Source organism: Garra rufa, chromosome 1 (assembly GCF_049309525.1).
Source record: "Garra rufa chromosome 1, GarRuf1.0, whole genome shotgun sequence".
NCBI lineage: Eukaryota > Metazoa > Chordata > Actinopteri > Cypriniformes > Cyprinidae > Garra > Garra rufa.
Window position 1 is genome coordinate 5,288,636 of NC_133361.1, and position 16,958 is coordinate 5,305,593.

The 16,958-nt window shown below is 43.2% G+C and overlaps 1 protein-coding gene across 1 annotated transcript in view; it reads right to left on the reverse strand.

The window, feature by feature from the left end:
• Window positions 1–7,926, reverse strand: part of LOC141334004 (uncharacterized) — a 31,616-nt gene extending 23,690 nt beyond the window's left edge. The window contains exons 1-3 of the mRNA XM_073839188.1: window positions 7,875–7,926; window positions 6,724–7,068; window positions 6,333–6,619 (exon numbers count right to left, since the gene is read on the reverse strand). Of these exons, the coding sequence (XP_073695289.1) occupies window positions 6,333–6,619; window positions 6,724–7,068; window positions 7,875–7,926 (684 nt within the window). The remainder of the gene's footprint in view (window positions 1–6,332; window positions 6,620–6,723; window positions 7,069–7,874) is intronic.
• Between the last annotated feature and the right edge of the window lie 9,032 nt (window positions 7,927–16,958).

Here is a 16,958-nt window from a genome sequence, read left to right on the forward strand (position 1 = left end):
GCGGGTGGAGTGCCTCCCCGCCCCTAATGACACCGCAGAAACCACTGCCTGCCTGCTGATGAACCACGTCTTTTCAAGGTTCGGGCTACCTCTGAGGATCAACTCTGACCGAGGAACCCACTTCACAGCTGAAATAATGCAGGAAGTATGGAAACTGCTCGGGATACAAGCTAAGCTACATATAAGCCACCATCCAAAATCTTCGGGGCAAGTTGAGAGGGTTCATCGCACGGTGGTCAGCATGCTGAAAAAGTATGTAGCAGCCAACCAAAAGGATTGGGACATTAAGTTGCCCCTGGTACTGATGGCTGCCAGAGCAACCCCACACAAGTCCACTGGTGTACCGCCATTTGAAATGATGATGGGGCGACAAATGACACTCCCATTACACCTGCTGTACCAACCCGGAGATACAAACCTCGCCACCGCATACACCACTCACCAGTACCTTGAAGAACTGCACCAACACCTGAGAACAACCTTCTCTTTCGCTCAACAACAACTCCAAAGAAGCGCAGAAGGTCGTAAAGCCTATTACGACCAAAAGGCCTCACATCAGGAATTCAATGTTGGGGACAAAGTGTGGTACTTCCGCTTTGCCCAGCCACGGCAAAGCGGGCCCTATCGTCTGTCAAAGAAATTCCTACCTCACTGGACTGGACCCCACCAGATCGTAGACAAGCTCTCGCCCGTTGCCTACCGAATCAGAATCAGGCAAGGCCGCAACGAACCAGTACTTCGATGGGTACATCGAAACCAGATCAAGAAACATTGGGGCTCCAACAGATCAGAAGAGGGGGAAGACCAAACCAACTGACACAGACCAAGCCCAGACCACATCTCACGCTAACACAAGTTGTTATGTTTTGTTTGTATGTTTTTGTTTTGTTTTATCCCCCTAGGAAAACACACACAACCCCCTTCACAAACACAACACAAACCACCTACACCTGTCCTCACCGCCTCTCTGCGAGGAGACGATCATCCCTGACGTCTAACCTCATTTAACGTCTTTGTGTGTTGTTTTCCCTTTTTCCCTTTTTCCCTTTTTCCGCTTTCCTTTTCCTCTAGGCCCCACCAAAACTTAACCCATTTTTCCTTTGAGCCTAGATTCTGAAGGTGGAACTGACACTGTGCGCCAAATTATGAGCAAACTATTGTCACAAATCTCGGTTAACAATAAAGGCGGCTCCGCCACCCATGGTCCTCATAGCTAACTGTCCCCTTTTGTGTTCTCTGTTACCAGGAAGATGTTCAGACTCGCCGTCCTGTTGCTCTGCGTAGTCGGGGTCGTACCCCAACCAGAAGTCGCCACGCTCGGACCAGCGTCAGGGATCGTACTCCGCGAACAACCGGGATTATTGATCACTAATTGTAAAACCTACACCCAAAAGGTGTACGTCCGATTCAACCCCCGCGACGTTTTCCGAGCACACTACACCCTCCCATCTCCTAAGACCACGTGGGCAGGCACCCGTTGGACTCGGGAAGCCTTCGCCCACGCACAAGCAGATGTGACACACATGCTGCGCCAGTTACAAAAAATGACCGTAACCCAAGCTGAGTTAAGCGGGTACAACCGGCGTTCCAAACGGTTTTTGGGCGCCCTGTTAGGAGCTGCCGCTGCTGTGGGAACTCTGTTTAACATCGGCATGACTACCGCCAATGCGGTAAACCTGGCCACAGTCAGACGACATGTGGGTGAGATCCAAGCCGAAATACCCGACATCCGGCACCAGCTTCTAGTCCAAAGCTTGGCCCTACAAACCTTCGGAAAATCACTGAACGGCACCATTACAGTCTTGAACACCCATAGCACTCTGCTAAACCAAACAATCCATGCCCTCAATAAGCTGTTTTCGGTCGTGCAAGACGACCTAGCTCAAATCCAATTGTTAACCAATCTCATGACCGACATGTTAAGAGAGATAAGCTCCTCAATTGACAGTTTAGCCATGGGCAGAATTCCTCCCTACCTAATACCCCTAAGCCTAGTCCAAGACATACTAGCCGCCTCGACCACTGGTCCCGCTAATCCCCTTCAAGCCCATCTCGCCTACTCCCTGGGCAGCGCCATCCCATTGTATGTCGACCCAGATGCAGGAGACATAGCCTTTCTCCTCAGTTTACCCATCATTGACTCCAATAACATCTACCGGTTAAAGGACGTCGTGAACGTGGGCTTTTGGCAAAGGGATACCTATGTCAAAATACACACTCCCGAGGTCATAGCCTACCACGATAATAACGAACAGTTGTATCTGGCCCCTAACCTCAAAATGTGTACGCTTACCAAAGATATTCATTATCTATGTCCAAGTAAACCCTTTGTCCGGGATAACACCGAAGGCATTTGCGGCCTCGAATCCATCCGACCCGATACCAGTTGTTCCGCGGAAGCTATGCCACGGTCTCAGGTGGAGGAGACCCAAGTCGAAATTGTTGGGAACCAGTGGCTGGTCAGTACTTCAGTGCGTACAGCTACCCTGACGTATGACCAGCACGACACGGCTACCCGTATTACGTTGCCGAACCAAACCCTCTGGGTCAAGGTTCCTAAAGGCTCAATTCTCCACATCGATGACCTGGCACTATACCACCTCCCCGAAGAGGAATATAAAGCTGAGCTCGAAATTTCGCCCTTCTTCAAACAGCATTCCTTTGACCTCGATCCTGAGTTGGAGGAAAGGATCAAGGTAGAAGGATTGCAACTAATTGATTTAACTCCCGTTAACACGGCTTTGGAAGCCATCGCTCGCCTTCCACCCGCCGGTCCCCCAATCATTCGATCTTGGTCCGCCGCCGACACGGCACTGTGCGTCTCAACCATCGTCGGATACGCTGTAACTCTAACCCTCGCCTTCCTCCTCCACAAACGAGTAAGCGCGGTCCAAGAGTCTCTCAATAAATGTACCTCCGGCGTCCCACGCATTTTTCGCCGCGAAAAACCCACACCAGAATCCGAACTCGAGCCCGAGAACGCGACGAATCTAATTGAGATCACGCCCATGCCGCCCCGTCGATCCACTGACTATTAAAACCGACCAAAGAAAAACGCCCCATTCACACTGCCTTCGCCAACGATCCCATATACCGTTTTGAAATAACCGTGACCCTACCAGTCAATAGCTACAGCCCTGCACCAGAGTTCAGCGAGTGTTGGAGATGTTGTTTGTGTTTTGTGAGTGCCTTGCTCCCTCTCTCTCTCTCTCTGCCTTCTTGTTCCAGTGTCTGCCGATGTTTGCACCAGGAACATCGCCAGCCAAGAGGGGGATTATGTAGGATTTTAGTTACGCAAAACAACAAGTAACGAATCAAATCTCCATACTCCAAGGAAGTTCAAAGATTCTCTTATCTGAACCATTTGCCAAAACGGCGCGAAGCCACTGGGTGCCACTTTGTCTACGCCAAACCTCCGTCTGCTGATCGCCCAGGAAACGAAGCAGCAATAAAAGATAATCCTATCAAATGAACAACTAGCTATTTGTGCTGAGAGACCCATTAAAACAAATGGAGATTTGTCACCTTCACCGAACACATGACTAAGAATTCGCTGACACAGGAAGAGGGAAATCTGCGGGATCATCTCCCCCCCTTTCTGAGACCCTCCAAAGAACGGACCGTTTGTCCACTTGTGACTTGAGTTAACAAATTAAGTTAAGAAAAATTATGGATCACAGGATAGCCTTCCTGCTGTGAACCCCCCCCCCTCAGAATTCCCTTCACACATCACGAAACTGAACCCCCGCTACGTACGTTACATGCTAACAAATATGATACAGAAAAAAAAGAAACCAAGAACGCTATTCCAATCAATCAAACTTACTATGCAAAGGGATAGGATACCCTCCTTCCTTTATGTTCAATGTGTGCCGTGTAATCATGTACTTTACTATGCCTTGTGTGCCTTAATTAACCCAGTATTAAGTATGTATTCCATGTGTAACCTTATATTCCTATGTTTGATTTCGTTTGAACGATCATGACAAATGCAGGTTGTCTGAGTGAATGAGAATTTCATATTGTATGCATTGCAGTAGTTTATGATAATCGATAACCAAATTGAAGATAAATCTGTGTCCTAATAAGTCACATGCCAGAAGGAATTGCATCAAACATGACCCCGCCCCCGTGGCAACGCCATTGGCCTTCAAGCCCCAGGGTCGTGTCCGACAGACCCCTTTAAAACCTAATGGCCCGAACCAGAACATTGGCTTGAATTGTGCTTGAAACGCGGGCTTGAATTGTGCTTGAAACGCGGGCTTGAATTGTGCTTGAAGCGCGGGCTTGAATTGTGCTTGAAGCGCGGGCTTGAATTGTGCTTGAAGCGCGGACTTGAATTGTGCTTGAAGTGCCGACTTGAACTGATTGAACTGAGCGAGAAGAGCCCTGAAACATCCTGAAAGACTCTAAACCTTCTCTGCCGAAGATCGCCTGCTCGTTCCAACTACAAGGCATTCTTGCCCTCCAGAACTCACAAGAAACTGCAAAAGACTTCCGCATCCCGGTTTGAATCTTCAGAGCCTACGCGCCTTGCAACCCAAGCGCCAATCGAACTCTGAGAGCAACTCACGTTGCCCAACTCTAAGCTCCGGAGGAATTCCCGAAGACGTCATCCGAAAGACCGACTAGCAAGCAACCAACCAAGTCATCCGCTGAGACGAGCCTCCAGCCAGGACGGAATCCCCATTCCGGCCAAGAGCAAGTAAACAAGGTCTCTCATTTCTTGTTGAAATCTGGTGCGTTTTGTTTAAGTTAGATCTCTGCTTGATGATTTTCTGAGGTTGCGATTTGAGAAGCTAGTAACAGTAATATAACAAGTCTTGGGTTTTCTCAAAATTCATAAAATCCCATCTCTGAAACTGTATGAGTGTGCGTGTGAATGTGTGTGTATGTGTTCGTGTTTTGAGTAGTTTAGTTTTGTAATCCTAGTGTAGTTTTCAATAAATCATTGTTTTCATTGAGAGAATTGTCTTGCCTTTTGTGTTCACAAAGTACTATTTTGCCTAGATCAAGCTACCTGGCTTTAGTTTCCCAAATTAATATTTAAGTTTATTTACGCTCCTGCCAATGAGCGTGAATAGACTTTGGAATTGATAAAGTGTATTGGTTTGACCGATTCGGTGGACGACCGGTCAGGAAATATAAACTATTAATTCTAAATTGATTTCCCTGAAGTTTAGATTCGATTCTATATCCGAATCAACATTAAATTTGAGTTAATTTCTACACCTCTCAGGTCATAATTAACTTCCTGGACTCTCTGTTTTCCCGTTGGGGCCTACCAAACACTATCACAACTGACAATGGCCCACAGCTAATCTCGGCAGAGTTCACAACATACCTCAAAAACAAAGGTATTCATCATATCCGCACGGCATATTATCATCCACAGGCTAATGGTGGCGTTGAACGCTTTCATCAGTCACTAAAAAATAGCCTCAGGGCGCACTTGTTCCAGGGATGGAGCTTCTCACAGGCCATCCATCACACACTGCTGCACTATAGGGCCACCCAACATTCTACGACAGAGGTCTCTCCAGCTTTCCTCATGCTTGGCCGTGAGCTCCAACTTCCCCTCGACAGGCTCAGCCCTGCACTGCCTCAGGAGCCACTACAGAGAGTCAGGGCCTCTGTCACCCGCCAGCAAAGGAGGATGAAGCAGAAATTCGATCTCTCAGCACGGGTGAAGGTCCCTGATATAAAGGCCGCAGATTGGGTCAGGGTTCGCAGACCTCACAGAGACAACAAACTCGCTTCCTATTGGTCTGCCCCTCTCCAAGTTACTCATCAGCTAGGCCCAGCCACCTTCTTGCTCAGTGACGGCACACGGTGGCATGCAAGCCACCTCCGCAAAGTGCCTTCCCTGGCACATACGACAGGAGTTACATCTCAAGCCACACCCCCAGCCCGGCAGGACATTCCAGCGCTCCAGCTGACACCTCAGATAGCTCCTGCACAGGCTCCAGACCTTTCTAACAACCTGCCAGCTGAGATTTGTGCCTGCCCATCACAGGCTGCCCAGTCTCATCCCTGTGTCTCTCCGTGGCCTGTCCGCATTCGTTCTCGCCCAGGACACTTCCAGGACTTTGTGTCAACATTTCATGTTTGAAACCCTGTAGGAGGGGGGGAAATGTTGTGTTCTCTCACAAGTGTTATTTGATAACGCATTAAGTTAATGTTCAGTGATGCATCGTGTTCGATTGTGCAAAAAGCATTCGGTCATGCCTGACGAATGGATGTGTTCGTTTACTGAGGTCTGAAGTAGAGAGCTAAGTAAAAAGAGACAATAAGTTGATGTTACTCCCGGTGTCCGTGTGATTTAATCAAACACAACACTCGGTTCTGACACTCTTCAGTCTGAGAGAAAAGTTTCCTTTGGGGGTTTCATCAGTGAAGAACTCAACTCTGTCTCTGTATCGCTCATTTGACGAATCTGATAAAGTCTCATTGTTTTGGAAGACCAGAACCAGGATATTTTCATCTTTATCTGTTTTCTTCCATGAAACCTCTTCCAAGTCTTCAGGTTGGATGTGAGAGTCTACAGAGCAGCTCAGAGTGATGTCTTCACCCACAGACGCAGATATGGACTGATCTGATCCTGATACTAGCAAACGCTCTAAATAAGTAAATACACAGTTAACCTTATCTTAGTGTGGAATTTATGTCCAGTATTACCTGTATTGTTGCTGTTGTTGTGAAATTTGATGTGATCATACTCACCAACATCTTTTATTTCAACCACAGTTTCTCCAGACTCTTGCTGACTGTAGACAGTACATGTGTATTCTCCCTCATCTTTAGCTCTCAGATTGTCCAGACGGTGGGAGAAGTTTCCTCGTTGGATCTCTTTAGTAAAGAAATGAGCTCTATACTGATAATCTTGGTGCTGGGACTCTGCTCGACTCTCACCATCTTGAAACAGATGAACTAAAATATCTGAGTCTGTTCTTCTCCATTCCACCTCCAGATCCTCCAATGGTAAAGGTTTATCAACAGAACAGGGCAAAACCACTGAAGATCCCAGAGGAGCAACCAGAGGACCAGAGGGACCGTGCAATGTGAAACCTAAAACATTAAAATGTTAGTTCAAAATGTTTGTCACATTTTACTCATATGTTTTTAAATCCGTATGATCATATGATTAAAGAAAGTCATACGGATTTAGAACAACATGTGGGTGAGTATAATATGACAGAATTATCATTTTGGGGTGCTTTATAAACATTATTCATTCTATAACAAACACTATAGGTAACATAAGATACAGAAATAGTTTGATTTGTAAAGTATCTACAGTATTATGGAGCAAAAATAAAACAAAACAGCAACAAACAACCACAACAGAACATATAACAGAAAGGAAATGTAAACAAATCCACTCAGTAAAAATGGTTTTAAAGTTTGATCTAAAAAAAATATTTTCTGGTCTTTTAACTGTAAAGAGCAAAATCATTGATGATTTGGGGTAAATGAGAAAGAGACTCCTAAATCCATAGTCTCTGATAAAAGCAAAATACTTGGCAATATTAATTTTTAAGTAGTTTTAAATATAAGTCATATTGTATTAGAAGCTATAAAACAAAATGTTTTAAAACCTAATTGCTCTATAAAGGATTTAATGTGAGGAATACATATAATTTATTCTTATTATTGTAATAACACGTATGCCTTATCAATGATAAGCAATTATATGGCAATAAGAGGCCATTTCCTACATACGGGCTTTCCACAAATAATAACAATAATAAAAAATAAATAAATAAACAATAGTCATTTGATCATAAACTGTTTAAAAAAAGGAAAGGAGAGAAAAGAGGGACTAAAGACGTAGAGTCTAGTGGAGTAATCTTGTGTAAATTGATAATACATACCATCAGCGATCATCACCAATACTGAGATACAAAAACAGTTCGATAGATACATCTTTAGATGTAAAAGATTACAAAAAAAAAAAAAAAAATAGACAAAACAAATAGTCATGTCTGCTTTAATGATGGTAAAAATCAAATGTTCGGCGACGATCGTCAGTTGTGTCGACAGAGCAACATTTACTTTCATTTCTAATCTTTACTTTCACTTTTAAAGCTGCCGTGAGGGTCGAGTCATGTTATCAGAAATATTAACCGAGAAAAAGATGCATTGGTTTACAATAAGCATATTGAGCAGTCTACAGCGCCTTAACTTCAAATGAGACTTCAGACTAGAAACATCTATAAAACCGAAAGCCCATCGAATAGAGAGAAAATAAGCAGTACAGGCGTGAACGCCATAAATGAGCATGAAGAAGCTACTACAATTCCCATGATGCACCGTTCTGCTTTACGTAGTACGCGATGAGGTGGGTAATGAAGCTTCGTTCACGCCATACCGTAATTACCGTAATTTCTAGATGACAACACGTGACGTTCTACTTGGAGCTGTTCACATCCTCGGACTTGGAATAGTGCTTTTTCTATGGCAACGCTATCAACGCCTAAACAATTCGTAGCTCTCAGATAACTCCCAGTTCACAAATTGTAACTACAAGTTCTGAGGACGTGAACGCTTTTTACAAGTTGGAATCTCGTAATTACGGGAATTCTGATATGGCGTGAATGTACCTAAACAATTCTGCGTTGACAGTTTACATTGTTGGACACATTTCTTTATGTTACGTGAAAGATATTCTGCGTTTATATTACATTTCATCTTGATTACTGCAGCAAACTGACATTGTAGCTTTGCAGTTACATTTAGGTTTCTCAATTAGGCCTACTTTAACTAAAATAGTATTTGCATAAAGCATGTCTTTGTTTACAAAAGCCACCCAAAGCCTAGATAAAGATATCAACAAACTAGGCTACATCATGCTTTTCTTGAGAGGGTAACATGAGCAAGACTGAGAAACAAACTAAATGTAAATAGTCTACCCAACAAGGGCAAATTATTGCCTATTGTTGATTTGATTACTTCTGTTGTCTTCATTTGTCGCTTTGGATTAAAGCTAAATTATAAATGATTAAACAGAACAGAAAACAAAAACTAACAAGCAACAAAATATCTAGCTTTGACTGTCCTTCACATTAGAGAGACAAACAACATAAACCTACCGTCAGTTCTCATCAGAATTTCAGTCAATAAAATGATCATAAACAGGTCCATTTTCATATGAATATATTATGATCTTCTATTTGATAATTACCATAAATGTCTAGATTTGTATATCATCGTACTATAGGCAAGGCAAGGCAAGGCAAGTTTATTTATATAGCACATTTCATACACAATGGCAATTCAAAGTGCTGTACATAAAAGGAATTAAAATCATAATAGCATAAAAATCATAAAAATTTAAAATAATAATCACAACAATAAAAAAAGAGAATTTAAGAACATTTAAGATGATTTAAAAAAATTATTTTAAAATGAATAAGCACAGTAAAATGATTATACATAAAATAATGCAGTCTGTTCGGACGTAGCACAGTGCTCATTCAATAAATGCACAACTAAACAGATGAGTTTTGAGTCTGCATTTAAATGTGGCTAATGTATTAGCACATCTGATCTGTTCTGGAAGCTGAATCCAACTGCGGGCGGCATAATAGCTAAAAGCGGATTCCCCCTGTTTTGTGTGAACCCTTGATATTACTAACTGACTCGATCCTAGTGATCTGAGTTGTCTGTTAGGTTTATATTCAGTGAGCATATCTGCAATGTATGTAGGTCCTAGGCCATTGAGTGCTTTATAAACTAGTAAAAGTACTTTAAAATCTATCCTAAACATAACTGGAAGCCAGTGTAAGGACCTGAGGACTGGTGTGATATGCTCTGATTTTCTGGTTCTAGTCAGAATCCTGGCAGCAGCGTTCTGTATGAGCTGCAGCTGTCTAATGGTCTTCTTGGGAAGGCCAGTGAGGAGACCATTACAATAGTCCACCCTGCTGCTGATAAAGACATGAACAAGTTTCTCCAAGTCTTGACGGGAAACAAAACATCTAATTCTTGCAATGTTTTTGAGATGATAGTATGCTGATTTAGTTACTGCTTTGACATGGCTACTGAAACTGAGGTCTGACTCCAGAATCACACCCAGATTCTTGACTTGATTTTTTTGTTTTTTGACCCCTAGCATCAAGGTACGCATTTACCTTATGAACTTCATCTTTGTTTCCAAATGCAATGACTTCTGTTTTCTCCTTGTTTAATTGAAGAAAGCTTTGGCACATCCAACTGTTAATTTCATCAATGCACTGGCAGAGGGAGTCAATGGGGCTGTAGTCATTTGGCGATAAGGCTAGGTAAATCTGGGTATCATCTGCATAGCTGTGATATGCAATTTGGTTCTTTCTCATTATTTGACTTAGTGGGAGCATATACAGGCTGAACAACAGCGGCGCTAGAATTGAGCCTTGTGGGACTCCACATGTCATGGACGTCCACTTAGACTTATGTTCTCCTATACTCACATAATAGCCTCTCCCTTCTAAGTATGACCTGAACCAATTTAGAACCATCCCAGAAAGCCCGACCCAGTTTTCCAGTCTATCAAGCAGAATGTTGTGATCGACTGTGTCGAACGCAGCACTGAGATCTAGTAGTACCAGCACTGATATTTTGCCAGAATCAGAATTTAAGCAAATATCATTTATTATCTTTATGAGCGCTGTCTCTGTGCTATGATGTGGTCTGAAACCAGATTGGAAGTGGTCCAGGTATCCATTTGAGTTTATGTAGTGGTTCAGCTAATTAAAAACAACCTTTTCAATAATCTTGCCTATGAAAGGAAGATTTGAAATTGGTCTATAGTAGCTCAATATGGTGTTATCAAGATTTCTCTTTTTCAAAAGGGGCTTAACAACTGCAGTTTTCAGGGAGTTTGGAAAAGTTTTTTGAATACTTGGTCATGCCCTTCGGCCTGTCCAACTCCCCAGGGGTCTTCCAGGCACTCGTCAACGACGTGCTGCGAGACATGGTTGATCAATTCATATATGTCTACCTGGATGACATATTGATTTTTTCTTCGTCTCTCCAGGAACACGTGCAGCACGTCCGACGAGTGCTTCAGAGGCTGCTAGAGAATGGGCTTTTTGTCAAGGCGGAGAAATGTGATTTTCATGCACAGTCTGTTCCTTTCCTAGGGTACATCGTGTCGTCTGAGGGTATGCGCATGGATCCCGAGAAGGTTAAGGCTGTGGTGGATTGGCCAAGTCCAGATTCCCGTAAGGCCCTACAGAGGTTTCTAGGATTCGCCAATTTCTACCGGCGTTTCATTCACAACTTCAGCCAACTAGCCGCGCCTCTGACTGCCTTGACCTCCCCCAGAACGGCGTTCAGGTGGTCAGACGCAGCCGAAGCTGCGTTTGCCAACCTTAAAAGCCGCTTTGTCTCGGCTCCAATTCTGGTCACCTCTGATCCATCACGTCAGTTCGTGGTGGAGGTCGATGCGTCAGAGGTGGGGGTAGGTGCGGTGCTTTCACAGCGCTCGTCCACAGACGACAAGATGCATCCCTGTGCGTTTTTCTCACACCGCATGTCGCCAGCAGAAGCAAATTATGATATTGGTAACAGAGAGTTGTTGGCAGTCAAGCTAGCATTGGAGGAATGGCGTCACTGGTTAGAAGGGTCGGGGGTACCTTTTATCGTTTGGACCGATCATAAGAACCTAGAATACATTAGAACTGCTAAAAGACTGAACTCTAGGCAGGCTCGGTGGGCACTTTTTTTTCCGGACAATTTGACTTTACACTTTCGTACCATCCAGGTTCCAAAAATGTCAAACCTGATTCTTTATCACGTATTTTTGACCGCTCCGATCGCCCGTCCACTCCCGAGGGTATTTTTCCCGAGACACTTATTGTCTCTACCCTCACATGGGAGATCGAATCGAAGGTTAAGACAGCCTTACTTGGGGTAACGCCTCCGGTCGGTTGCCCACCGAACCGTTTGTTTGTGCCAGAGGGATTAAGGTCCGAGGTTATTCAGTGGGGACATTATTCCAATGTGGCTTGTCATCCAGGAGTAAACCACACCATACATTTGGTCAAACAATGATTTTGGTGGCCTCTCATGGCTCGAGACGTTCGCAGTTTTGTTTTGGCTTGCTCAGTTTCGCCACTGGTAAGACTACTAACAGACCCCCAGATGGGCTCCTACAACCCCTGCCGATCCCTTCGAGACCCTGGTCCCACATCGCTCTAGATTTTGTCACCGCCCTCCCACCCTCCCAGGGTAACACGGTAGTTTTGACCATGGTGGACTGGTTCTCGAAGACGGTCCATTTTATTCCCTTGCCCAAATTGCCCTCAGCCAAGGAGACAGGGTTGGCAGTCGTGGACCACGTCTTTCGGTTACATGGCCTCCCGACAGACATGGTCTCTGACAGAGGACCCCAGTTTGTGTCCAAATTTTGGCGAGAGTTTTGTAAACTTCTGGGGGCCAATGTTAGTCTCTCTTCAGGGTTCCATCCTCAAAGAAATGGGCAGACTAAGAGAGTCAACCAAGACTTGGAGAGCGTGTTGCGATGTATGGTTGCCAGAAATCCTTCCTCCTGGAGCCAACAACTTTTTATGGTGGAGTACGCCCACAATTCCTTGCCAGTATCATCCACGGGCCTATCCCCATTTGAGTGTAGTATAGGTTAACAGCCACCTATTTTTCCCAGTCTGGAATCCGAAGTCGCGGTCCCCTCCGCTCACGCATTTGTCTAGAAGTGCCATCGCACCTGGTCTAGAGCCTGTGAGACTCTAGTCCAGGTGGGAGCGCGCACCAAGGCCAAAGGCGATCGCCACCGGTCTAGGCCTCCCGTATACGTCGTTGGTTCTAAAGTGTGGCTTTCTACTAAGAACATTCCTCTCCGTTCCGTGTCTAATAAACTTGCTCCCAAATTCATTGGCCCGTTTTCTGTCACCAAGATCATTAGTCCGGTGGCAGTCCGCCTCAACCTTCCTCCAGTGTACAGGAGAATTCATCCCGTCTTCCATGTATCTAAAATTAAACCCCTGTTTTTTGCACGTATTAACCCGCCAGCCCCGGTTCCCCCACCGCCGCGACTCGTAGACGGGGAACCTACTTATTCGGTGAATCGTATTCTGGACTCTAGGCGGAGGGGACGCGGATTTCAGTACTTGGTGGACTGGGAAGGTTACGGTCCGGAGGAGAGAAGTTGGGTTCCTGCCAGAGACATTCTGGATCACTCCCTCATTGATGACTTCAATCAGCAGGTAAAGGAGTCTGGGAACGTCAGGGGACGTTCCTAGGAGAGGGGGTACTGTCACGGTTCACGTATCCGATGTGTTCTCATGTCGCATGTTTGTGTGTGTTGTACATCACGCTCATCAGCGCAGCTGCCAGTCATTCCACGCACCTGGGGCCTCATGTATCAACGCTGCGTACGCACAAAAACTTTGCGTACGCCAGATTTCACGCTCACGTTTGGATTTACTAACGATGAAATTAACGTGAGAATGTGCGTTGATCCACGCCAACTCCATATCTGGCGTACGTGTATTTTTTGTGCGTGTGTTTGTTTTATTTCCCTTGGCGACTCCTAGAGGCAATTATTTTAAATTGCACACTACAAAGTATCGCACCAACACATGTGAAAAACTATTGCTATTAATTTATAATTGATAAAATGGGTTAATTGAGACAATATTTTTCTACCAATTATGTGATTTAGAACATATAAAAGCATTTGCAAATGTATACAACCCTTGGTCTATGGCAATGTTGTCCTTATACATCAATGGCCGAATCCGAAGGGAACGTTTAGGGATCACAGTGATTTTCTGGCCCACGATGATGACTGGCTTATAAGCCGTTTCAGATTTCCAAGAGCTATCCTCTTGGAGCTCTTTCCTGAGTTGGGTCCAAATTTGGAGACAGCGAGGAGCCACGCATTACCCGTTCCCTTAAAGGTGCTGATAACGCTTGGTTTCCTGGCAAATTGTTCTTTCCAAAGGGAACTGGCAGATCGCTCGGGGTTTAGCCAGTCATCTTTGAGCCGTGCAATGCCAGCTGTATGGGACGGGATCATCCGCATGTCTAGCAGGTATATAAGATTTCCATACCATGCAGTTGACCAGCCAAACAAAGCGCAATTTGCAGCGATCACCGGTTTTCCTAATGTAAGCGCAAGCGATCGACTGCACGGACATTGCTATAAAGGCGCCATCTGAGAAACAATTTGGATACGTGTATCGGAAACAGCTAAGTTTTACTTTATTTTATTTTATTGAGCGTGATTATTTAACTGCATATCAGGAGACGCGGTTATCCATTAAAGACGTGGCTGTTAACCCCCCTCAACAACCCACAAACTGACCAAGAGCGCAGATACAATGATGCCCATTCTCGCACTTGTAGAGCGGGCGATTTGGCAGCTGAAATGCCGGTGGCACCAGAGCCGTGCACAGACCTTTTGAGGGGCATGTGCTGAAACTGAAAAAAGCCCCCCCACCAACCACAACCCCAACCCCTCCACCTCCAAAAAAATAACACACAATAATATTCTTATTTTATATTTAATTAGTATTAATAACTTTTATACAGATAATATACATATAGAGGGTATGTAAATATCTTATGTGTATATATATATATCTTATGTAAACTAATTCAAACAACACTGTGATCCACTGGGATGTCCCTCTCAATGGCCATATAGGCTATATCAGGGGTTCCCAAACTTTTCAGCTCACGACCCCCAAAATAACCGTGCCAGTGACTCGTGACCCCCACTATCCTCGGAAGCGTTTAAAAAAATATACAAACTTTGCGCGCAACGGCGCACATGGGCCAATAGGCCTATCCAAACATCTGCATGTCAACACAAAAGAACACAACGGTCTAACAACTAGGGCTGGTCCGAATACCATAATTTCACAACAGTTCATCCAAACGATTTTTACTGTGGACCCAAGGGAGTGCAGTGTTGCATTTTGGTGCAATATGGACACACCACACGTTCAGAATTAATAAATTGTAATAGAACATTGCTAGTTGGATGCGACGCGCCTCACGCAGGCAGAGCTTATATGCTTCATGAACGGACACCGCGCTAGTGATACAAAACACACAGGTCTGTTAAGTGCAATACTTTTAATAAGGTATAGCCTAAAAAATTTTAACAAACAAATCACTCCCAGATCAGAAATTAGCACAGTAATTACTGGCACCGTGAAGGGTAGGCTATTTAAATAAAAGAAGAACGAAAAAAATGGCGCGGTGTTTATATATAGCCTAAATAAATTATTCATATCTAAATTATTTATAAATAAATATATATACATTATATATAACGTTTGTGTATATAAGCCTATATAAAATGCACAGCCTATGTATATTATGTTGAAACCCAAAATAAATGAGGCCCAAACATTATTAACAAACGTGCGTGTTTATTTGAGCACTTCCGTCAGTGAACAATCAGCCTACAAAATGCTAAAATAAATCAAATAAATAATACATTTAAATATGAATAGACTAAATAAGAATGTTAAATCAGCTATTTAAGAAACATTCGTTGCAAACATTACTAAAACATCGCCCGGACCTTCTCCGACAGCTCATCAGAATTACTGGCCCGAGTCTGACTGAAACCGGTCTGTTTTCTCTTTCTCTTCCCCATTGCACATAGATGCTGTTTTTAATAGCAAAGTGATTACATTTATTTTCGTTTATTTAGGTTATACAGTTAATTTAAATATATATTTGGAACACTTTTTATTTGTTAAATTTAAGTTTTTGTTTTTTAAAGTAACGACCAAGTCGTCACGATTTCAATTAAAACCCACGCTTTGCAGAACATGGAAGCGCCAGCCAGCGCTATGTGAAACTTCATTTTTGCTCATAAAGGTAAGACTAATATATCATCCGAAACTGTAAAAAAAATAATTTTAATAATTCAAATCGAAAACAAAACTCTTCCAATAGCTATAGGCCTAATGCATATGCATTTAGGTATTAAAGCCGTGTCAGTGAGCAAATGGCATCATTCAGGATCGTCAACTTCATCTTTGTGTCAAATACTAGTTTTTTAATAAATAATTCAAATATCTCCCTACTTTTCCCCCGACACATTCATGGTAATTATTTTTGCTGGGGCTTTGCGGTCAGCTTTAGCCTATGCGTGCATTTAAAGCAGAGGCGCAGTTGTCATTACTACAGTCACAGCCCTAGTTTTGCTTAAACCATTTAAGTGGGCCCGACTGTACTTTATAGTGTTTCTCAAATATTACTCAATTTCTCTCTCTCTCTTTTTTTTTTTTTTTTTTTTGCTGTTTCTGTGTTAGTAGCACAGCAGTCTGATCTTCTTCATTCATATTTAAGCGCAAATGAGAACCGTTTTGCGGGGGATGCAAGGTGTATGAAAAAAAACGAATAATGAATCTCAAAATTTAAAATCGAATGCCAACCCACCGAACGAATATTCGATTTGAATATTCTGGTCCAGCCCTACTAACAACCATATAATTTTTTTAATAGTAATTTAATTTCAACAAAAATAATATCCTAAGCATAAAGCGATGGAAATTACCTACACGTTACGTGCACATGTCGGAATGTTTAACATGGTGCTGTAAATTGATCTGCTGTATAGACACTATTGATGTGTCCTTAATCTGTCGTAATCACCTCAGGGGTCGCGATCAAACGGAAAGAAATTTGCAGGGCTGATGGCTTTTTAATTTGCATGTTTGTTTTTTTTTTAAATATAACTATTAACTACTAGTTTTTATCTTTTGTTAGTTATGGATAAAATATTAATAATAGTTTTAAAAAAAATATTTGATTTCTTGGAAATCGTCTCGCGACCCCCCAGGGGGTCGCGACCCCTACTTTGGGAACCACTGGGCTATATAATATGATGAAATGTTAATAAATTACATCATGTAATTTACAAGCATCAGCAAATTCAGCAGATAACCATAAAATCAAAATAGAAATTTCTTATAAAATATTTTACCTAGCTA